The sequence below is a fragment of the Bufo bufo genome, chromosome 6 (genome assembly GCF_905171765.1).
Source record: "Bufo bufo chromosome 6, aBufBuf1.1, whole genome shotgun sequence".
Taxonomy (NCBI): Eukaryota; Metazoa; Chordata; class Amphibia; order Anura; family Bufonidae; genus Bufo; species Bufo bufo.
Window position 1 is genome coordinate 363,838,346 of NC_053394.1, and position 24,038 is coordinate 363,862,383.

Here is a 24,038-nt window from a genome sequence, read left to right on the forward strand (position 1 = left end):
AACAATTAGGATTCTGTTGTATGGGGGGGGGGGGGGTAAAGGAAAAGTTTAAATTAAATTACCCCCGTCCCCAAGCTGGAAACCACGGAGAGCATATAGACAACTAAGTAACTAAGTTATATAAAAGGGGTTGTATGTGGTGCCCTCAGGTGTTCAGGTGGGTAATTGAGTAGCTGCAAGTTTAAAGAAAAAAAAAAACCACACAAATAAATGCAGACAAAGGGGAGAATTTATCATTCCCCCACGCCAATTTTCTGGCGTAAAAAAGTCGCAAACACTGTGCTGGCGACTCTTTAAACACCATTTGCGCAAACATTTTTGGTGCAAGTGGCGTTTCTCCACCCATGACAGTTTCCTGAAATGAGGGAGTGGCCAGGGCATGGTTAGCGGCCCCATCGTATTTATCTTCCTTTACCCCAGTTTTCTGGCGTAGATGACTGAAATCAACCCTAGGTAGGAGCTGGTGTAGATTTCAGTTTAGGTGCATGGACTTCTGGGGCTGCGCCTAATTTCTGACGACGTGTGTGCCTTGTCATAAATTAGGCGCATCCTCCAGCAGCGCCCAGGGATATCATAGAGTGGTGTAAAACGCTGATCTATGATAAATATCCCCCAAAGTGTGCACTGGCACACAAGGATACCGGACCCAGATTTTTAGTGGGTGCAATTTCGATTAGAACTAAAATATATATATATATATATATATATATATATATATATATATAATTTTTTTTATCCCCAAAACATAAAACGTGAATGGGAAATTACGGAATTGACGGACATTATATACAAACACTTATCGTTTGTCCTTAAAAAAGCCTTGGTCTGTGTTGCTTTCTTTTATAGTCACAGTCAGAAAATTAGAAGTCACGTCTGTCACTACTACTTTCTCCAAGTTGTCCACTGGGGGCCTCCACGGTTCTTCTTCTGGCTCTCCAAAAATCCTGGCAACAGGGATACGGGCAATAAGAGAAGGCTTCCTCCCATGTGTTAAGAGTGCTTCACTGTAGAAGTCAGACACCTGGTCCCGGCATTCAGAGCTGATCTTAGTTCTAGGCATAGCGGCATCTTTATAGAGGTCGCCCTTATTCTTCGTCCTATGTAAAGAGGAGTCAGTACTTGACTTCCCGTGTCCATGTTGTGTGCTTTGCACCAGTCCGTGGTCTTTAGATATGAAACAGTGTTCGATCTGACTTGAAGATCCCAAATCGGAGTGCTGCCGCCTTGCAATCTGTATGACGCCATGCGCGGAATGGTAGTCTAGCGGTCCAGAATCATCCGCTTTGGCAGAATTCATCACCTGTTCCGTGGGACCTGTATGGTTGGCGGGTGACACTCTCTGCACGTTGGCCTTGTGAAGGAGTTTCTCGTGGTGGCATTTTTTTTTCTTTTTAATCTTTAGGGGATAATGTTCTCGGATATCCGAGCTTCCCAACCTTTCATTAAAGAGGTTGACTTCAGTTTGGCTACTCTCCTGGGACGAGGTAGGAATGCTCCTTAACCCTTCCCTGGACCTAGACTGTACTTCTTGAGAAGGATGCCCTGGATATGGGACTCTTAAGCCTCGTGTAGACTCGCTACGGAATTCATAGGTCTTCGCGTTTGCTTTGGCCTGGGCCTGTGAAATGAAAGCAGAAGTGATATTTTGAGTTTGGCAAATATAAAAAGACACAAAAAAATAAAAAATACATAGTAAGTAAAAAAAAAAAAGAAAAAAAAAAAAGGAAAAGGGTTCTAAGGCATTTGACAATTATCCTGATGTACCATGGGAAAAAAAATATTTTAAAAATACGACAAGACCTTATTATCTGACCTGACTATACCTGAAATTATCAAATGCTACTTTACCTCCTTCCCTTTTTTCTGTCTTCGTTCTTTACTCCTTGCTTTCTCGGAGCCATAACTTTTGTATTTTTTGTTCACACAGCCGTATGAGAGCTTGTTTTTTGGAATTTTATCCATTACAGAATACAAAGATCGATCTATTCCAATGCAGTGCCAGGCCTGAATTGGAATATACCAGTAATAAGCCTAGAAGCCTAGTACAGGCTCTGGCTTATTACTTCAAAGGAACGCCTTCCTTGATCTCAGATATGGGAAGGCGTTCTTGCCCAGAAAGCGAGCGCTTCCAGGTTTTTGGCTTCTCAAAATGCCCTGGTGAAATGTCAGCGAATGGCATTATAATCGATTGCAGACATTAGCCCTGTGTGTCTGCTGTGTGAAACAGCATGCACCCGGCAGCTATGAAGCTCAATCTGCTCTGGAGCAAGTGCCATCTTTTGTAAAGATCAACATCCACTGTAAAGGTATGGCAGATGTTGGGAAGGGGTTAAAGGGAATCGGTTACCAGGAAATTCAATGATAAACCAGGCACAGGGCCTTCTAGGGCTAGCTCCGCTGAACGTAATCATTTCTTTCACTTTCATTCTGGAGAAAAAAGTACTGGTAGATCTAGCTCAGCTGAATGTAATGACCGATGCTTCATTCTGGAGAAAAAGTACCTTTAAAAAGGGGTTCTACAGTTATTTTAAACTGATGATCTATCCTCTGGATAGATCATCAGCATCTGATCGGCGGGGGTCCGACACCCAGGACCCCTGCCGATCAGCTGTTTGAGAAGGCAGCGGCGCTGGCAGGAGTGCCGCAGGCTTCTCGCTGTTTACCACAGGCCCAGTGACGTCACGACTAGTATCACTGGCCTGGGCGGAGCTAAGCTCTGTTCACTTGAATGGAGATTAGCCCCGCCTAGGCCATTGATACTAGTCGTGACGTCACAGGGCCTGCGGTAAACAGCGAGAAGGCCGCGGTGCTACTGCCAGCGCCGCTGCCTTCTCAAACAGCTGATCGGTGATCAGATGCTGATGATCTATCCAGAGGATAGATCATCAGTTTAAAATAACTGCAGAAACCCTTTAATTCATATGCAAATGAGCAGTTAAGTGCACTGAGGGCGGACCCAAGCCACTCTGTTCACCCTCGCATCTCCTACTTCCTTTGCCAGGCCCTTCTTGAATGATATGGCCAGGTTCCTGTAAACTCATCTCGCCTGGTCCTGATACTCAAGAGGCGCAGGAGGGGTGGCAGAGGAAGCAGGATGAGCAATGGTGCACACAATGTATTGGACCCACCCTCAGTGCACTTTACTGTTCATTTGCATATAATTAAAAGCACTTTTTCTCCAGAATGAAGCATCGAATCGGTAATTGAAAAGGTATCATTACATTCGGCTGAGCTAGATCTACAAGACATTGTGCCTGGTTTAACTGGGAATTTCCTGGTGACCTTTAAGGTGGTCATACACCTACAATATGTTGGCTGAATGAGTGTTTGGCTGACAGATATTCCACTCGACTTGGCCATATACATGCTTGCTAAGTTTGTGCCAGATTCCTCTTGTGGCTGCTTGTCTCCCTTGAGAACAAAGGATTGGACATGTTGAAATCCAACATGTCCAATCACTGCCCCCAACCCCTGCCATCTGCAAAACAAATATTAGCCGACCTTCTGATCCACATTAAATCAGGGATGCTCAAGCTGCGGCCCTCCAGCTGTTGCAAAACTACAACTCCAAGCATGCTCTAATAGTTGTAGGAGTTGTAGTTTTGCAACAGCTGGAGGGCCGCAGGTTGGGCATCCCTGCATTAAATGGTCACAGCCTCTTCCTCCAAAATCAGCAGGTTTGGCCAACTTGAATCTAATGTGTATGGCCAGGGTCACAAACCTGTCTATGGAACAAAAGACATCCCTCGGGTTACAAAGTAGGATAAAATAAAACAAATTATTGATAAATAAAATATTTAAATTTTATTCCATTTTTCTCCCCCCAAAAAACACACTATTTTATAGAAAGAGCTTCCCAGAGTGTACATGTATAATTCAATACAGCAGGATTTACTGTAGTACTGTACCTTAAGGAGGAACGTCTTCGGCTTGGGACCCCTCTTCTTCGGCCCATACAGTTCTCGCTCTCGTTCCCTGTGGTAAAAGATATATGGTCAGTTTGTTTCACCAACCTCAACATGGCAGAACATTGACATTTAGGACAGATAAAAGGAGTGCATTTACCGGTCCTCGAAAGCTGCCACTAATCTCGCATCTAAGATATTTTCCTCGGGTTCCCATGTGCTGTACCTAGAGAAGAAAAAAGAAAGTTTTTTTATAAGAATCCCTACAAGGGGCAGCCATTTCTGCCCCTTTGCATTCCAAGGAGCATCACTTTTCATTATTATAGGCCTCTATACAAATCACTAGTTAGACCGCACATGGACTATTGGCTACAATTTCTGGCACTTGTGCGTTAGGCTAGTTTCACATTTGCGGCAGGGACCTCCGTCAGGCTGTTGACCATGGCGTCTAGGGAGCCATCTCCGATACTGGCCGTTACAGCAGAAGCTGAGCATCAGTCAATGCTGAACTCGCGCGGTGGTCTGGAGCGCTGTATCAGCGTAGCCTGTGAGGCCTGTTCAGTCCCTGCTGCCTGCACCAGGATTAGGCCCCATTCACACGAGCGTAGTGCCACCGTGACCGTATTGTAGACCGCAAACAACGGGTCTGCAGAACACGGGAGTGCCATGTGAACTCCGCTTCGCAGTGCGGACCCATTGACTTCAATGAGCCCGCAATGTCTTATCTTTTGCAGGGCAGAGGCAAAAGGTCAGACATGTCCTACCTTTTACAGTATACTGTAGATCGCGGACTCATTGAAGTCAATGGCTCCGCACCGTGGTGCAAGTTCACACGCCCGGCGCCAGGGTTTTGTGGTCTCCAACACAGGCACTGCAGTACTACAGTCGTGTGTATGGGCCTTAAAGGGGTATTCCCATCTCCGACAATTGGGGAATATCGCTAGGATATGCCTCCACTGTCCGATTGGTGTGGGTCCCACACCTAGATCGAGAACGGATCCCTGAAAGTTGTGGAGGGTGCACTGTGCATGCGCAGCTGCCCTCCATTCATCTCTATGGGGCCACCGAAAATAGGCGAGCGCTGGCTTGGCTATTTCCGTCGGCCCCATAGATATGAATGGGAGCGGTGGCTGTGCAAGAGCGGTGCGCTCCCATTCATTTCTATGGAGAGTGCACTTTGCGGTGGCCGGAACCTGGGAAACCCTGGGTCCACCACCACCACCTTTCCCTCTCCGTTATCGGTGTGGGTCCCAGCGGTGGGACCCGGACCTATCAGACAATAGGGGCATATCGCTGTCTCACATGGGAATACCCTTTTAATGGAGCCTGAGAAGGCATTTTCACAGGGTGCCAAGGGTCTGTCAAAGGCAACTGGGGTAGAATATGATTTCAGAATGGCGAGCGTACATTACAATATTAATTTAACTCTAATCAAGGTTTGCTGGCCTTCATAAACGGTCACAGGTTAATGGGTCCAAGTTATAAGTACAGTATTCCAAATCACTTTGATCTTTCACTTACTTCTGAGACCAGCCTTTCCATTTCACCAAATACTCCATTCGACCCTGGAAGAGAGAGAAAAAAAAAAAAAGCAAAGTAATCAGTTACAGGTCATACAAAAAGGGAAACGCCCAAAGTGTTGTGGGAGTGGTTGTTCTATAATGCCAGTGTTTCATGTTTATCGGGGTCAGCTCTGGAAAACTGCAAGGTCGCAGGCCAAAAGGGCAGGCAATGGCCGGGAACACTCCCAATGACCACCCGCTCGTTAGTAGCCTGATCCAACATAGGATCATACAGGAGCTCACTGTATCTGTAATTGCTGGACACGACTAGCCGGATCACCGTCGGATCCCGTTATAGTTTCCGGCTGGGTTTCGGACAGATAAAATACTACTGCATGAAGAGGTTTTTTTGTCCGTCAGACAGCCGGCATTTACACCAGAACAGCCCGCCGGATCAGGCATGCCGGACATGTGAAGCTTAAGTTGCCTTTACATGCAGCAACGATCGGGGCTGTACAATACCAATATGGTGCAGAATGTTCTATATTCTGCGTTTTTCACGCAACGCAGGCCCCATAGAAATGAATGGGGACACGTGAAAAGGAGGAGTCTTTTTTGGGTAAGAGAGTCGATGAAAAAAAAAATTGCAAATTGGAAATTTTTACCCTTTTTTTCCATTACGCCATTCACCATATTGGAAAAATATTTTTATATTTTAATAGTACGGGCGGTTTCAGTCACGATGATACCCATGATGTTTATATTTTTTGTTATTTGTGTATTTAATTTTTTATTGTACGGAAAGGTGGCGATTTAAAACACACACACACATATATATATATATATATATATATATATATATATATTTTTTTTTTTATGATTTTGAAGCTTTTATTTGAGCTCACAAAATCCATTTATTTATTTTTTATTCTGAACAATCATGGATTTTTTAGATCCATAAATTTTTCAGAATTGCTCATTTCTTATGTTGGCCTGCTGGCCAAAATAAGAATTCCAGCTTTAATGCCCTGGGTCTCTTCAGCGAGACCCAGCACATTAAAATCAATTACCGGCATCCTCATTGGCTGCAGAGGAGGACGGTAAGAAGCCTGGAAGCGCAAGCTTCCGGGTTTTTCACCCTTTAGATGCCGTGATCTCACTTGATCACAGCATTTAAAGGCTTTAATGACCGCGATCGGCATTACTGCCGGTCGCAGTCATTTGCCATGGGTCTCTGTCGTTTGAAACAGCCGAGACCAGCCGGCCACGACGATCACTTTACAGCCAGTGAACACGGCTGGTAGATATTTTCCACAGCACCACAAGGCGGTAGAGTTGGTAAGACTGTGCTTATGGCTTTACAAAATTCTGAATCTCTTCTTTTTTTCAGGCTCCCTGCCAGTCCCCGACAGTAAGACAGAGCCATGCTTCAGTGCATGAGGTTGTACAAGCAGTGGCACAATTACCACATGGAGCACAAAGAGCGTCTCTGTAGCGCACATATTTACAGCTAATCATGGATGTCTGTCACCTATTTAGACCTACTAAGAAGGTCACCTCTCTGCTTCAGTATCTAAAAAGACATGAGTTATGATGATGATGATGATCTCTCCTCCACGAGTAAAACACAGACCCTGACCTCATGTTGGACAATCATAACATAGTTTAGAAGGCTAACAACATATATATTCCATCCAGTTCAGTCCATTATCCTGTAGTGTTGATCCAAAGTGGTATTCATGGACAAGGACAGCACAAAGGAATTCACTGCTGTCCAACAAATTAAAAAAATTGTAGCTTGTCTCAAATTTGCCCGAGATCCTTGGATGTTCCAAAATGCTTCTGGGAAAATGTTCTATGGACAGATAAGACAGAACTAGAACTTTGAAGCACAAATGCACAACACTATGAATAGAGGAAAAAGAACATTGAAAACCAACCCCAAATCCTCATCCCAACTGTGAAGGACAGAGGAGAGAGAATCTTTCTTTGGGGCTGCTTTGCTGCCTAGGGGCCTGGTCGGCTCGCTAACACTAAGGGAACAATGAAATCTAAGGTGTACTAAAACTTTTTACAGAGAATGTAATAGTCACTGTCCATGACCTCAAGTTAGGCCCCTTTCACACGGGCGAGTATTCTGCGCGGATGCGATGCGCGAGTTGAACGCATTGCACCCGCACTGAATACCGACCCATTCATTTCTATGGGGCTGTTCACATGAGCGGTGATTTTCACGCATCACTTGTGCGTTGCGTGAAAAATCGCAGCATGCTCTATATTCTGCGTTTTTCACGCAACGCAGGCCCCAAAAAAAGTGAATGGGGTTGTGTGAAAATCGCAAGCAAGTGCGGATGCGGTGCGATTTTCACGCATGGTTGCTAGGTGACAGTCTATTCACTGTATTATTTTCCCTTATAACATGGTTATAAGGGAAAATAATAGCATTCTGAATACAGAATGCATAGTAGTTCCCGGTCTCTTCTTTACTTCTCAAAAGATGAACTATCGGCTAGGACCTGTGGTGACGTCAGATCACATGCTCCAATCACATGGTCCATCACCACGGTGATGTACCATGTGATAGGAGCATGTGATCTGACGTCACCAAAAGGTCCTTTAGCCCACAGCTCATCATTAAAGAAGTAAAGAAGAGACCCGGAACTACGCGAACAAGAGGAGAAGGTGAGTTAATTTTTTTTTTAACCCTCAATTGATCACCTACTAAGCATTCTGTATTCAGAATGCTATTATTTTCCCTTATAACCATGTTATAAGGGAAAATAATAAAATCTACAGAACACCGATCCCAAGCCCGAACTTCTGTGAAGAAGTTCAGGTTTGGGTACCAAACATGCGTGATTTTTCTCACGCGAGTGCAAAACGCATTACGTTTTGCACTCGCGCGGAAAAATTGCAGGTGTTCCCGCAACGCACCCGCACATTTTCCCACAACGCCCGTGTGAAAGAGGCCTTAAAGAGATGTTGGGAGGTGCTACAAGACGGTGACACAAAGCACACAAGAAAAGCAACTAAAGAATAGTTGAAAAAGAAAATTGGGGCTTTAGAAAGGCCAAATCCAAGTCCTAATCTCAACCTTATGGAGATGCTGTGCCTTGACCTGAAAAGGGCTGTGCATGCAAGTCATCCGAGAAATAGTGATGAACTGAAACACATTAGAAGGGAGGAATGGTCCACAATTCTTCCTAAATTTTTTGGAAATCTTATTTGTTGCTAAAGAAACAGGTTCTGGCGCCTCTCAGAATAAGTTGATTGGTGAGGGTGCGAGTTGTTGGACCCCCTTGAATCATGTACTGATGGTCTACCTTGAGGAGAGGTAATCAATAAATCTTGGAATATCCTTTTAGAAGTTAGCCTTTATTTGACTTATCCCCTTCCCCACAGCATCGCAGAAATTAATGGACTGGCTCTGTGCCTACATAATGAGTTTGATGGCACTGACAATCCGATCCTTTACCATGAAAAGGAACTGAAATAATCAGGACACGGCATGTGTCTCAACTGTCTGATAGACGCAGGTCTCACCCCTATCATGGGAACAGATGTCCCTCAATTCCACTTAGGCAGCGACTGGCCACCGCATTCAGACTCGGACTGAAAGCAGAGGTGGCCAGGATTACAGACACAGGGCCAGATTTATCATTAGCTCAGGTCAGAATAATGGAGTGAAAAAGTCCCAAAAAAAGTCCCAAACGCTAAAACTGCGCACAAATTTGCGACTTTTTTCTGCTCTGCACTATGCTCACCAGTTTTCTGAAAGTGGTTGTGTTTTCTTATGTAAATTAATCTCTAGACAGATTTACTATTGGGACTATTTAAAAAGTCGCAAAAAAGTCGCAATTTCACCCCCGTGAGGACCATGCTTATCTTATGAGACTTTTTAATAGAACATGCGACTTTTTCATAAAAACGTGCGACTTTTGTAAAGCTGCTTACTGACGGATAAACTGCTACCGTCAAACCACATTTATTACAGTCTTAAAGGGCCGATCATAAATCTGACTTGGCTAAAACTGACTTTAGCCATATGTGAAAGTGGAGTGAGCTGTCAGAGCAATGATAAATCTGGCCCACAGTCTACGCTGTTCCTGTATCAGACATGTATGGCATATCAACAGGACAGAGAGGCAAATTTACTAATCCTGTGGATGCCATAAACTTAGGGCCCTTGCAGACAAGCGTGTGTCACACTGCGAGTCCGCATCGCAGCTCCCGGCCTGAACTTCCAGCACTGCCGGGGTCACATGGCATTATACTGATTTATGATGCTATGTAACCCTTACAGTTCTGGAATGTATTAGATAACACTGACACAATGCTGTCACTGTTATCCAATACATTCCAGAACTGTAAGTGTTACATAGCATCATAAATCAGTATAATGCCATGTGACCCCGGCAGTGCTGGAAGGTCAGGCCGGGAGCTGCGATGCGGACTCGCAGTGTGACACATGCTTGTCTGCAAGGGGCCTTAGGCTGTCTAGACCTGCACCAGATTTATCACAGGGGATCAGGCCGGAGGATAATTGTGGTCCAGGGAGAGACACTTTTCTCTGACTACGGTACCAACCATTGGTTGGCCTACTTTACAGCAGAATCTTATGCCAGAATTGAAACACAATATTAGCGCCAAATTTCCTTTAAGCCACACCTCCTTGGGAAAGCCACATGCCCTTGTTGGGTTAGACGACGCAATTTTTTTTTCTAGATAGGTCAAAATGCACCACATTTTGGCACAATGTATACCAGAATCTAGGTGCGCTCACATTTGTAAATGTAGATCAAGGTCTGTGATGAGAATACTCATTTAAAGTCTATGTACACCTTCGGAAGCTTTTTTATTTTACTTTTTTTTTTTAGGATTGTGTGTTGCTAATTTGTGGCTAAAAATAATTTTCCCAATTTGCCTTTATTAAAAATATTGAGCCGTTCTGTCACAGGGTTAAATAGAGTAATCCCAAACTATAAAAAGCTCCCCATATGCCGGGCCCCTCACGCGATGCTAGGGAGGCTCGTCCCCGTCACTGGCTGCTCCCCCCCCTTCCTGAAACCGGATGTTTTCATCCGCGCACGGGGAGAAGCAGCAGTGCGGGGACCATGAGCAGCGTAAGTATATTCAATGTGAGGGGCCCGGCATATGGGGGGGGAGCTTTTTATAGTCTCGGATTACCCCTTTAACGTTTTTTTCTAGCTGTGTGACTGGTACTTTCACTTTGTGTCGTCATCTAATAAACCTTATCTCTAAACTACTAAGAAGATGTCAAACACTTATTTAAGCCAAGTTCTTATTATCAGCAAGATAAGAACTGAGCTATAATGAGTGTTTATAATGTCAGAGAGCAGAGATAAGGAGTCCGTCTGCTCCCTAGATTACGTAAAAGAGAATATCCAAGGGGTGCTTCTAGAGCATATTACATGGGATTGTCCCTACCAGCGGAGAGAGGTGCTGCGCACTTCTCCCCAAGCACTGCTCAGAAGTTGAATTGCAAAGAAATATAAAGGGGCAGTAACTTGCTAAAACATAACCTTTAATAATATCGTGTAAAATTGCACTAAGAAAAAGGCCCCTTACAAACATATACTGGCAGCTAGATCGCACAGTCTACATATACATGCTAAAGCACACCCTAGAGACCCCAAAACGAAGCCCCCTTGAGTTAGTGCTAGGTCTAGCTGGACACCAATTAGACTAACACATGTGTATGCGCCTGTTTGACGACAGAGTGCACAGTGGGAAACAGATGTCAGTGTCTCATGTATCCATACCCTGTCACGTGAAGTACCTTGTCAAAAATGGAAAGGTCTTACCGGTTTGATGCAGGGTCAGTTCTGTTCACCTGGCTACAGATGTTAGGCCAGAATAATTTATAAAAGAAGAGGAACAGGTCCCAGGTCGGACGTACGTAGTCATTGTTAGGGAAGCCTCAAGGAACTGGGACTATCCCTGTAATGCCCTATTTGACCTGATAGACGCTAGTGACCTCCTAACACGGGGTCCTTGCCCTGCAAGGGGTGGCCCTGTCAAGAACCTCACCCTAGGCTTGAGTACAAAAAAAAAAAAAAGGAAAAACTTGTTAAATTCACGTGTCCCTATGCGTTTCTTCAGGTGAATAAATCTAGAGGTCTGCACCTAAGAAAAACAAGGCCCCTTGAGGCTCCTGCTCTTTTGACCCTGGTCATTCTGGTAGGTCTGCTTCTAGCAAGCTTCTGCTCGTTTTCTGCTACTTTACTCCAGAGATGTAACCTGGGTCCCTAGCAGCCAAGTCCAAATGGCCTTGCGGTTGACTCTGGTGTAGAACCTAGGGGTAACCTTAGCGTCCTACCATCTGGAGAGGTTAAGGAAGACTGATGGCAGCTTCTGAGTTTGTTGGCTGTGGTTTCAGATGGTGAGTACAGTATTCACTTACAGTAGGCCAATTTGAGCTTCCTTGGAAGGGCTGCATATTAAAATGGTTATCCCACAGCAAACATGTATCATCTATCCACAGGATAGGTGATAAACATATAGCTGGAGACCTCACCCCTCATGATGCCCATGATCACTAGGGCACACAATTCTGGAGAAGTCTGGATGGTCATGCATGACCACTACTGCTCCACTCAACATACAGTGGATATAAAAAGTCTACACACCCCTGTTAAAATGTCAGGTTTCTGTGCTGTAAAAAAAAATGAGACAAAGATAAATCATTTCAGAACTTTTCCCACCTTTAATGTGACCTATAAACTGTACAACGCAATTGAAAGACAAACTGAAATTTATTAGGTGGAGGAAAAAATAAACTAAAATAATGTGGTTGCATAAGTGTGCACACCCTCTTATAACTGGGGATGTAGCTTTGTTCAGAATTAAGCAATCATTCAAAATCACGGTAAGGCCTATTGCACACGGACGTTTTTTTTTCCCGTTTACTGGACGTTTTTTGCGTTCCGTATACGGTCCGTATACGGAACCATTCATTTCAATGGGTCCGCAAAAAAAACGGAATGTACTCCGTATGCATTCCGTTTCCGTATTTCCGTTCCGTTTTAACATAGAACATGTCCTATTATTGCCCGCAAATCACAGTCCGTGGCTCCATTCAAGTCAATGGGTCCGCAAAAAAACGGAACACATACGGAAATGCATCCGTATGTCTTCCGTTTCCGTTCCGTTTTTTGCTGAACCATCTATTGAAAATGTTATGCCCAGCCCAATTTTATCTATGTAATTACTGTATACTGTATATGCCATACGGAAAAACGGAACGGAAAAACGGAACAGAAACGGAAACACAACGGAAACAAAAAACGGAACAACGGATCCGTGAAAAACGGATCGCAAACCACTGAAAAAGCCATACGGTCGTGTGCAATAAGCCTAAATAGGAGTTAGCATGCACCTGCCATCATTTAACCACTTAAGGACCACAGGTTTATACCCCCCTCATGACCAGGCCCTTTTTTTACAAATCGGCACTCCACAACATTAGCGGTTTATTGCTCGGTCATGCAACTTACCACCCAAATGAATTTTACCTCCTTTTCTTCTCTCCAATAGAGCTTTCATTTGGTGGTATTTCATTGCTGCTGACATTTTTACTTTTTTGTTATTAATCAAAAGTTACCGATTTTTTTGCAAAAAAAAAAAAAAAAGACATTTTTCACTTTCAGTTGTATTTTTTTTTTAAAAAAAACGACATCCATATATAAATTTTTCTCTAAATTTATTGTTCTACATGTCTTTGATAAAAAAATAAAATAAAAATATGTTTGGTAAAAGCTATAGCGTTTACAAACTATGGTACAAAAATGTGAATTTCCGCTTTTTGAAGCAGCTCTGACTTTCTGAGCACCGGTCATGTTTCCTGAGGTTCTACAATGGCCAGACAGTAGGAAAACCCCACAAATGACCCCATTTCGGAAAGTAGACACCCTAAGGTATTCGCTGAGGGGCATAGTGAGTTCATAGAACTTTTTATTTTTTGACACAAGTTAGCGGAAAATGATGATTTTTTATTTTATTAATTTTTTTCCTTACAAAGTCTCATATTCCACTAACTTGTGACAAAAAATAAAAACTTCCATGAATTCACTATGCCCATCATGAAATACCTTGGGGTGTCTTCTTTCCAAAATGGGGTCACTTGTGGGGTAGTTATACTGCCCTGGGATTCTAGGGGCCCTAATGTGTGGGAAGTAGTTTGAAATCAAAATGTGTAAAAAATGACCTGTGAAATCCTAAAGGTGCACTTTGGAATGTGGGCCCCTTTGCCCACCTAGGCTGCAAAAAAGTGTCACACATGTGGTATCGTCGTACTCAGGAGAAGTAGGGCAATGTGTTTTGGGGTGTCATTTTACATATACCCATGCTGGGTGAGATAAATATCTCGGTCAAATGCCAACTTTGTATAAAAAAAAAATGGGAAAAGTTGTCTTTTGACGAGATATTTATCTCACCCAGCATGGGTATATGTAAAATGACACCCCAAAACACATTGCCCAACTTCTCCTGAGTACGGCGATACCAGATGTGTGACACTTTTTTGCAGCCTAGGTGGGCAAATGGGCCCACATTCCAAAGAGCACCTTTAGGATTTCACAGGTCATTTTTTACACATTTTGATTTCAAACTACTTCCCACACATTAGGGCCCCTAGAATGCCAGGGCAGTATAACTACCCCACAAGTGACCCCATTTTGGAAAGAAGACACCCCAAGGTATTTCGTGATGGGCATAGTGAGTTCATGGAAGTTTTTATTTCTTGTCACAAGTTAGTGGAATATGAGACTTTGTAAGAAAAAAATAAATAAATAAAAATCATCATCATTTTCCGCTAACTTGGGACAAAAAATAAAAAAATTCTAGGAACTTGCCATGCCCCTCACGGAATACCTTGGGGTGTCTTCTTTCCAAAATGGGGTCACTTGTGGGATAGTTATACTGCCCTGGCAATTTAGGGGCCCTAATGTGTGGGAAGTAGTTTGAAATCAAAATGTGTAAAAAATGACCTGTGAAATCCTAAAGGTGCTCTTTGGAATGTGGGCCCCTTTGCCCACCTAGGCTGCAAAAAAGTGTCACACATCTGGTATCGCCGTACTCAGGAGAAGTAGGGCAATGTGTTTTGGGGTGTCATTTTACATATACCCATGCTGGGTGAGAGAAATATCTCGGCAAAAGACAACTTTTCCCATTTTTTTATACAAAGTTGGCATTTGACCAAGATATTTATCTCACCCAGCATGGGTATATGTAAAATGACACCCCAAAACACATTGCCCAACTTCTCCTGAGTACGGCGATACCAGATGTGTGACACTTTTTTGCAGCCTAGATGCGCAAAGGGGCCCAAATTCCTTTTAGGAGGGCATTTTTTGACATTTGGATCCCAGACTTCTTCTCACGCTTTAGGGCCCCTAAAATGCCAGAGCAGTATAAATACCCCACATGTGACCCCATTTTGGAAAGAAGACACCCTACGGTATTCAATGAGGGGCATGGCGAGTTCATCGAAATTTTTTTTTTTTGGCACAAGTTAGCGGAAATTGATTTTTTTTTGTTTTTTTCTCACAAAGTCTCCCTTTCCGCTAACTTGGGACAAAAATTTCAATCTTTCATGGACTCAATATGCCCCTCACGGAATACCTTGGGGTGTCTTCTTTCCGAAATGGGGTCACATGTGGGGTATTTATACTGCCCTGGCATTTTAGGGGCCCTAAAGCGTGAGAAGAAGTCTGGAATATAAATGTCTAAAAATTTTTACACATTTGGATTCTGTGAGGGGTATGGTGAGTTCATGTGAGATTTTATTTTTTGACACAAGTTAGTGGAATATAAGACTTTGTAAGAAAAAACAAACAAAAAAAAAAAAAAAAAACAGACAATTTCCACTAACTTGGGCCAAATAAAATGTCTGAATGGAGCCTTACAGGGGGGTGATCATTGACAGGGGGGTGATCAATGACAGGGGGGTGATCAGGGAGTCTATATGGGGTGATCACCCCCCTGTCATTGATCACCCCCCTATAAGGCTCCATTCAGACGTCCATATGTTGTGTTTTGCGGATCCGATCCGTGGATTCGCAAAACACATACGGACCTCTGAATGGAGCCAGCCTTACAAGGGGGTGATCAATGACAAGGGGGTGATCAGGGAGTCTATATGGGGTGATCACCCCCCTGTAAGGCTCCATTCAGACGTCCGTATGTGTTTTGCGGATCCGAACCATGTATCTGTGGATCCGTAAAAAACATATGGACGTCTGAATGGAGCCTTACAGGGGGGTGATCAATGACAGGGGGGTGATCAGGGAGTCTATATGGGGTGATCAGGGGTTAATAAGTGACAGGGGGGGGGGAAGGGTGTAGTGGTGTTTGGTGCTACTTATTACTGAGCTGCCTGTGTCCTCTGGTGGTCGATCCAAGCAAAAGGGACCACCAGAGGACCAGGTAGCAGGTATATTAGACGCTGTTATCAAAACCGCATCTAATATACCTGTTAGGGGTTAAAAAAAACCAAAAAAAAGGCATCTACAGCCTGCCAGCGAACGATCGCCGCTGGCAGGCTGAAGATCCACTCGCTTACCTTCTGATCCTGTGAACGCGCGCGCCTGTGTGTGCGCGCGTTCACAGGAAATCTCGGCTCATGCGAGATGACGCCAATCAGCGTTAGTGTGACCTGGGAGCGCCGCAGCAATGACGCCTTTCGGCGTTAGCGTGGCGGCAGGTGGTTAAGGACCACAGGTTTATACCCCCCTTTTTTACAAATCGGCACTTCACAACTTTAACGGTTTATTGCTCGGTCATGCAACTTGGCACCCAATGAATTTTACCTCCTTTTCTTCTCACAAATACAGCTTTCTTTTGGTGGTATTTGATTGCTGCTGACATTTTTCGTTTTCTGATATTAATCAAAATAGACCGCAATTTTCTCAAAAAAAGTGTATTTTTTACATTTTTCTGGTACAATTGTTCAAATATAATTACATTTCTTTACAAGTTTGTGTCAGAATGTATTGTGCTACATGCCTTTGATAAAAAAAAAAATCTAATAAGTGTATATTTATTGGTTTGCGCAAAAGTTATAGCATTTACAAACTATGGTAGAAAAATATGAATTTCCGCATTTTGAAGCAACTCTGACTTTCTGATCACCTGTCATGTTTCTTGAGGTGCTAGAATGCCAGGATAGTATAAATACCCCCCAAATGACCCCATTTTAGAAAGAAGACACCCCAAAGTATTCGCGGAGGGGCATGGGGAGTTCATGTATGATTTAATTTTTTTTTCAAAAGTTGGCGGAAAATGACACTTTGAGGAAAAAATAAATAAAGTTTCCATTTCTGCTAACTTTTGGCAAAAAATAAAAAATAAAAAAAATCTCCCACGGACTCACTATGTTCCTCAGTGAATACCTTGGGGTGTCTACTTTCCGAAATGGGGTCATTTGTTGGGTGTGATTACTGTTCTGGCATTTTAGGCGGGGCTAAATTGTGAGCAACCCTGTAAAGCCTAAAGGTACTCGTTGGACTTTCGGCCCCTTTGCCCACCTAGGCTGCAAAAAAGTGTCACACATGTGGTATGGCCGTACTCAGGAGAAGTAGGGCAATGTGTTTTGGGGTGTATTTTTACATATACCCATACTGTGTGTGAGAAATATCTCTGTAAATGACAACTTTGTATAAACAAATAAAATTAAAAAAAATATGTAAAAAGTTGTCATTTACAGAGATATTTCTCACACACTGTTGGGCATATGTAAAAATACACCCCAAAACACATTGCCCTACTTCTCCTGAGTACGGCGATACCACATGTGTGACACTTTTTTGCAGCCAAGATGCGCAAAGGGGCCCAAATTCCAATAAGTACCTTTAGGATTTCACAGGGCATTTTTACGCATTTGGATTCCGTGAGGGGTATGGTGAGTTCATTTAAGATTTTATGGGGATTATGGGGAGTTAAATTATTTTTTATTTGTTTTTAACCCCTCCAGCGCTATTTTACTATGCATTCTGTATTCAGAATGCTATTATTTTCCCTTATAACCATGTTATAAGGGAAAATAATAATGATCGGGTCTCCATCCCAATAGTCTCCTAGCAACCGTGCGTGAAAATCGCACCGCATCCGTACTTGCTTGCGGATGCTTGCGATTTTCACGCAACCCCATTCACTTCTATGGGGCCTGCGTTGCGTGAAAATCACCGCTCATGTGAACAGCCCCATAGAAATGAATGGGTCGGTATTCAGTGCGGGTGCAATGCGTTCAACTCACGCATCGCATCCGCGCGGAATACTTGCCCGTGTAAAAGGGGCCTTAACATAGCCAAGACGGATCCGTCATGAACTCCATTGAAAGTCAATGGAGGACGGATCCGTTTTCTATTGTGTCAGAGAAAACGGATCCGTCCCCATTAACTTGCATTGTGGGTCATGACTGATCCGTCTTGCTCCGCATCCCATGACGGAAAGAAAACTGCAGCTTCCCGTTTTAGGAACGCAACCAATTTTGGAGCATTCCGTTCTAGGGCTGCAACGATTACTCGATTGAATCGAGTAATTCGACACCCCAAAAATCCTCAATGCAAATTTTTTGCATCGAGGATTCGTTTGTGTCATGTGACCACGGAGGGGGAGTGAAGTGCTTGCTGTTACTCAAGCTTCGTGGTCACCCGCCGGCCGGCGCACTGTACTGTATCCTGACACATCGTCAGGTCATAGTGCACCTAAGCGCGCACTATAACCCGACGCTGCGTGGCGTCAGGACTACAGTGCAACACACAGAGAAGATGGAGGAGCTGTGGAGCGGTGCCCCTACAGGAGAGGTAAGTGTTAAACTGGGACTGATGGCTAGGAGTGGAGATGGTGGCACTGGGGGAGCTGAGGACATGAATTACTGCTGGCATGGGGGGGGTGACGGCACAGAAGACTGATGGCACTGGGGGGAGCTGATGGCATGAGGACTGATGGCACTGGGGGGAGCTGATGGCAAGAGGACTGATGGCACAGAGGACTGGTGGCACGGGGGGGGTGGGTCTGATGATGACTTTTTTTTTATAAAGGAAAACGTTCTTTTAATTAGTTATTTCTTATTAAGAGTGCTCGATTACCGTTATTGTTACGTTTTGTCTCCATTGATAATGAATGGGGACTAAAAGGAAGCGTTTTTTTTCTGGTACTGAGACCCTATGACGGATCTCAATATGAGGAAAATAGAAATGCTAGTGTGAAAGTAGCCTAAGGGCTCATGCACACGACCGTATGTATTTTGCGGTCCGCAAAAAATACGGATGAAGTCTGTGTGCATTCCGTATTTTGCGGAACGGAACAGCCGGCCCCTTAATAGAACAGTCCTATCCTTGTCCGTAATGCGGACAATAATAGAACATGTTTTATATTTTTGCGGAACGGATATATGGAAACGGAATGCACATGGAGTAACTTACGTTTTTACTGAAATAAATGATTCCGCATACAGTCCGCAAAAAAAAAAACACGAATGGACACGGAAAGGAAATACGTTTGTCTGCATAAGCACCAAGACCAACATATGAAACACTGCCTCTTCCATTTCCGGCCGATCCAGCACAGGTGCTCTGGCAGTAGAACCACTGATTGGCTGCATCGGTCACGTTACGCCACGACATGTCACTGCTGGCGGCCTGTAAGCACAGACCACCTGAGCCGGATCAGTGGATGATTGAACAAGTTGGATTATTTTTCCTTTGCCAATTTGGAGCATTTGTGGCTGTTCATTATCTTCAGGGAGCCCCTTTAGGCTGGGTTCACATACAACTTTTTTCTAGTATTTTTGCTGCACTTTTTTTTTATCTGGGGGCGCCAACTCTAGCTCTTAACGTGCATCCCTGAGAATTTATAAAAAGCAGCACACTGGTGTTTTCCTTTTAAAAATCGTAGCACGCCCTCGCCATTATTGTTTTTCTCCACACACATGAACTAAAAAAAAAAAAAAAAACAGCAGAAGGAGAAAAAATAAATAAAAAAAGCCAGAAAATAAATAAATAATTTATGTGTGGAAGAGCCCTTAGGGTAAATTCACATGGGTCGGATATGCTGCTGAAATTTCCCACAGCAAATCTGACAAAATCCGCACATATACTGGTTTAGGCTACATGCACACAACCGTATGCGTTTTGCGGTTCGCAAAAAACAAACAAAAAATAAATAGAAACGGATGACATTCGTATGCCATCCGTTTTTTTTTTTGCGGATCCATTGTTACAATGCCTAAAACGGACAAGAATAGGACATGTTATATTTTTTTTGCGGGGCTACGGAACAGACATACTGATGCGGACAGCACACGATATGCTGTCCACATTTTTTGCAGACCCATTGAAAAGGATAGGTCCGCATCATATCCGCAAAAAATAAAAAAACGGAACGGACACAGAAACAAACAACATTCGTGTGCATGTAGCTGCCCTCAGCAATGACCCCCTCCTCCGGTAGTGCCCCCCAGTATAAATAATGACCCCCTCCTCCGGTAGTGCCCCCCAGTATAAATAATGACCCCCTCCTCCGGTAGTGCCCCCCAGTATAAATAATGACCCCCTCCTCCGGTAGTGCCCCCCAGTATAAATAATGACCCCCTCCTCCGGTAGTGCCCCCCAGTATAAATAATGACCCCCTCCTCCGGTAGTGCCCCCCAGTATAAATAATGACCCCCTCCTCCGGTAGTGCCACCCAGTATAAATAATGACCCCCTCCTCCGGTAGTGCCCCCCAGTATAAATAATGACCCCCTCCTCCGGTAGTGCCCCCCGTATAAATAATGACCCCCTCCTCCGGTAGTGCCCCCCCGTATAAATAATGACCCCCTCCTCCGGTAGTGCCCCCCAGTATAAATAATGACCCCCTCCTCCGGTAGTGCCCCCCAGTATAAATAATGACCCCCTCCTCCGGTAGTGCCCCCCAGTATAAATAATGACCCCCTCCTCCGGTAGTGCCCCCCAGTATAAATAATGACCCCCTCCTCCGGTAGTGCCCCCCAGTATAAATAATGACCCCCTCCTCCGGTAGTGCCCCCCAGTATAAATAATGACCCCCTCCTCCGGTAGTGCCCCCCAGTATAAATAATGACCCCCTCCTCCGGTAGTGCCCCCCAGTATAAATAATGACCCCCTCCTCCGGTAGTGCCCCCCAGTATAAATAATGACCCCCTCCTCCGGTAGTGCCCCCCAGTATAAATAATGACCCCCTCCTCCGGTAGTGCCCCCCAGTATAAATAATGACCCCCTCCTCCGGTAGTGCCCCCCAGTATAAATAATGACCCCCTCCTCCGGTAGTGCCCCCCAGTATAAATAATGACCCCCTCCTCCGGTAGTGCCCCCCAGTATAAATAATGACCCCCTCCTCCGGTAGTGCCCCCCAGTATAAATGACCCCCTCCTCCGGTAGTGCCCCCCAGTATAAATAATGACCCCCTCCTCCGGTAGTGCCCCCCAGTATAAATAATGACCCCCTCCTCCGGTAGTGCCCCCCAGTATAAATAATGACCCCCTACTCCGGTAGTGCCCCCCAGTATAAATAATGACCCCCTCCTCCGGTAGTGCCCCCCAGTATAAATAATGACCCCCTCCTCCGGTAGTGCCCCCCAGTATAAATAATGACCCCCTCCTCCGGTAGTGCCCCCCAGTATAAATAATGACCCCCTCCTCCGGTAGTGCCCCCCAGTATAAATAATGACCCCCTCCTCCGGTAGTGCCCCCCAGTATAAATAATGACCCCCTCCTCCGGTAGTGCCCCCCAGTATAAATAATGACCCCCTCCTCCGGTAGTGCCCCCCAGTATAAATAATGACCCCCTCCTCCGGTAGTGCCCCCCAGTATAAATAATGACCCCCTCCTCCGGTAGTGCCCCCCAGTATAAATAATGACCCCCTCCCCCGGTAGTGCCCCCCAGTATAAATAATGACCCCCTCCTCCGGTAGTGCCCCCCAGTATAAATAATGACCCCCTCCTCCGGTAGTGCCACCCAGTATAAATAATGACCCCCTCCTCCGGTAGTGCCCCCCAGTATAAATAATGACCCCCTCCTCCGGTAGTGCCCCCCAGTATAAATAATGACCCCCTCCTCCGGTAGTGCCCCCCCGTATAAATAATGACCCCCTCCTCCGGTAGTGCCCCCCAGTATAAATAATGACCCCCTCCTCCGGTAGTGCCCCCCAGTATAAATAATGACCCCCTCCTCCGGTAGTGCCCCCCCGTATAAATAATGACCCCCCTCCTCCGGTAGTGCCCCCCAGTATAAATAATGACCCCCTCCTCCGGTAGTGCCCCCCAGTATAAATAATGACCCCCTCCTCCGGTAGTGCCCCCCAGTATAAATAATGACCCCCTCCTCCGGTAGTGCCCCCCAGTATAAATAATGACCCCCTCCTCCGGTAGTGCCCCCCAGTATAAATAATGACCCCCTCCTCCGGTAGTGCCCCCCAGTATAAATAATGACCCCCTCCTCCGGTAGTGCCCCCCAGTATAAATAATGACCCCCTCCTCCGGTAGTGCCCCCCAGTATAAATAATGACCCCCTCCTCCGGTAGTGCCCCCCAGTATAAATAATGACCCCCTCCTCCGGTAGTGCCCCCCAGTATAAATAATGACCCCCTCCTCCGGTAGTGCCCCCCAGTATAAATAATGACCCCCTCCTCCGGTAGTGCCTTATCCACTTGCCCTGGAGGCAGCAGGACCTGACGCTCACTCCCTGTGACATCACGATGCTGGGGGCGTCAGGTCCTGCTGCCTCAGGGCAGGGCTGGTGTTCCCTCACCTGCAAGTGGACGAGGCAAGTACTGTTTAACCCCTGAAAGGATTTTATTTTAATTCTTTTTACAGTGTACCCGTTTTTAACAGCCGAGGGCCCATTAATCTCGATGGGGTCCGTCTGCTGTGAAAACACAACACTGATCATATAAAATAATAAACGGCGAGTGGACAGCTCCATAGACTTCCCAGACGTCATGTGAATGAGCCCCTAGGCTATATAACATCAGCTGCAGATTCTGCTACAGGACTCCGCGTGGCTTTTTGCAGCAGTTTATATTCCGCCACGTCAAGAGTGGACACGTCGCTTCTTTTTTTCCCTGCCGTGGCCTTAAAAACAGAAAAGCGTTTAAAATAAATAAATAAAATTAACAAGCAGTTTTCCCATTTAAATCCAAGGTGACGGCATTTTTAGCCGCAGTTTTTTTTGGGTGCTGAATCAGCGCCACAGTCTAAGTTTAGGACTATCAGTCCTTGCACGTTCCAGCCCCGTTCGTTCTGTATCACGGCGGTCCAGTGCAGGTGGCATTTGTCACCCGCTGCGGAAAATGACGCCTACGCGTGAACTTGCCCATAACGGGACGCGTTACTATAAAATACTATGACGTGGACAGGCCACGTCCGGCGCCAGCTCTGCTACATCCGCGCACCAGGGTCCTGTATACTATATACAAGGCCATTCTGCAGCATGTTCTCACAAAAGAGCCAGCAGAGACCTGGAAGACGTCTTCAGGAGCCCCCCGGCCATGACAAGGGGCAGGAAGAAGAAGCCGCAGCCCCCCGCATCGCCCCCTGTCACCAGCCTCTACAGCCACCGCCGCCAGACAGCAGGCCAGTGCTCCCCAGCGCCCCCTGCCTGCGCTCGGCTAGAAAATCATGCCATTTCGAGGACTGAGGCCTAGTCTGGAGATGCGATGGGATGGGGAAAGGCGGAAGAAAATAAAGGCTTAGAAAAAAAAAAAACGCAAAAAATAAAATAAAAATAATAATCCCATTCGCCTACCTTACGGATGCGTCTTTTGAGAAGGGATTCGGCTGCAAACACTCGCTCCCCGACAGCGGACAGCTCCATATTTAGCACCGCGGGGCCGCGCAGCGCGCTCCCCGTGACGTCACCACCTGTTGCTAGAGACGATGCTAATATGGAAGGATGGACCTCTAGCGCTGTTTGATTGGGTGCCAAATAAAAAAAACTAACTCCGCCCCTAAAATCGTGTCTGCTCTTCCTCCTGCCCGCCTGTCACCCTGTCTCCTGGATGACAGGACGGCCGTGACGTCATCAGCCCGCTGGCTACCGGCGCTGACGGCTCTATTGTGTCGCCGCATTGTCTGCTCGGGGCGCGATAATGAGGCGTTTTTTATTTTTCTTTTCCTCCTGTAACTTTTTTGACAGTATGGAGGCCACGATAGGAAGGGCTTCAGTGCCGAGGAGCAGGAGGAAGGAATATGGCGGCTGCTGGTTACCTTCAGGAGGGGAAGCCTCAGTGGCAATCATCTCCATGCACAGGACCGCAAAAAGGCTTGTTCACGCGAACGTATTTTGCGTTCCGTATACGGAACCATTCACTTCAATGGGGCCGCAAAAGATGCGGACAGCACTCCGTGTGTTGTACGCATCCGTTCCCCCGTTCCGTGGCCCCCGCAAAAATGATCCGTTTTGCGGACAAGAATAGGCATCCCTATAATGGGCCTCCTGTTCCGTTCCGCAAATTGTGGAAGGCACACGGGCGGCATCCGTTTTTTTGCAGATCCTCAATTTGCGGACCGCAAAAAACGTCACGGTCTTGTGAGCAAGCCCAAACACGGATCCGCAAAAAAAAAAAGATGACATTTATGTTGGATCCGTTTTTTT

General features: G+C 45.5%; 1 protein-coding gene across 1 annotated transcript; it reads right to left on the reverse strand.

Moving 5' to 3' along the window:
• Positions 1-726: 726 nt before the first annotated feature.
• Positions 727-23,308, reverse strand: CBX8 (chromobox 8). Its single transcript, XM_040435125.1, has 5 exons — positions 23,190-23,308; positions 5,427-5,470; positions 4,066-4,131; positions 3,909-3,975; positions 727-1,618 (listed from the first exon to the last, which is right to left on the reverse strand). The coding sequence occupies exons 1-5, from the start codon at positions 23,256-23,258 to the stop codon at positions 797-799; spliced, it is 1,068 nt and encodes a 355-aa protein (XP_040291059.1). The 5' UTR covers positions 23,259-23,308; the 3' UTR covers positions 727-796.
• Between the last annotated feature and the right edge of the window lie 730 nt (positions 23,309-24,038).

What these genes read in the sequence shown, in the direction of transcription:
- CBX8 (XM_040435125.1), bottom strand. Translation starts at nt 23,258, where the DNA reads ATGGAGCTGTCCGCTGTCGGGGAGCGAGTGTTTGCAGCCGAATCCCTT. An exon ending in GTGGCAGCTTTCGAGGACCG is followed by an intron (nt 3,976 to 4,065) that starts GTAAATGCACTC and finishes CTTTTACCACAG; the next exon opens with GGAACGAGAGCGAGAACTGT. An exon ending in CGAAGACGTTCCTCCTTAAG is followed by an intron (nt 1,619 to 3,908) that starts GTACAGTACTAC and finishes TTCATTTCACAG; the next exon opens with GCCCAGGCCAAAGCAAACGC.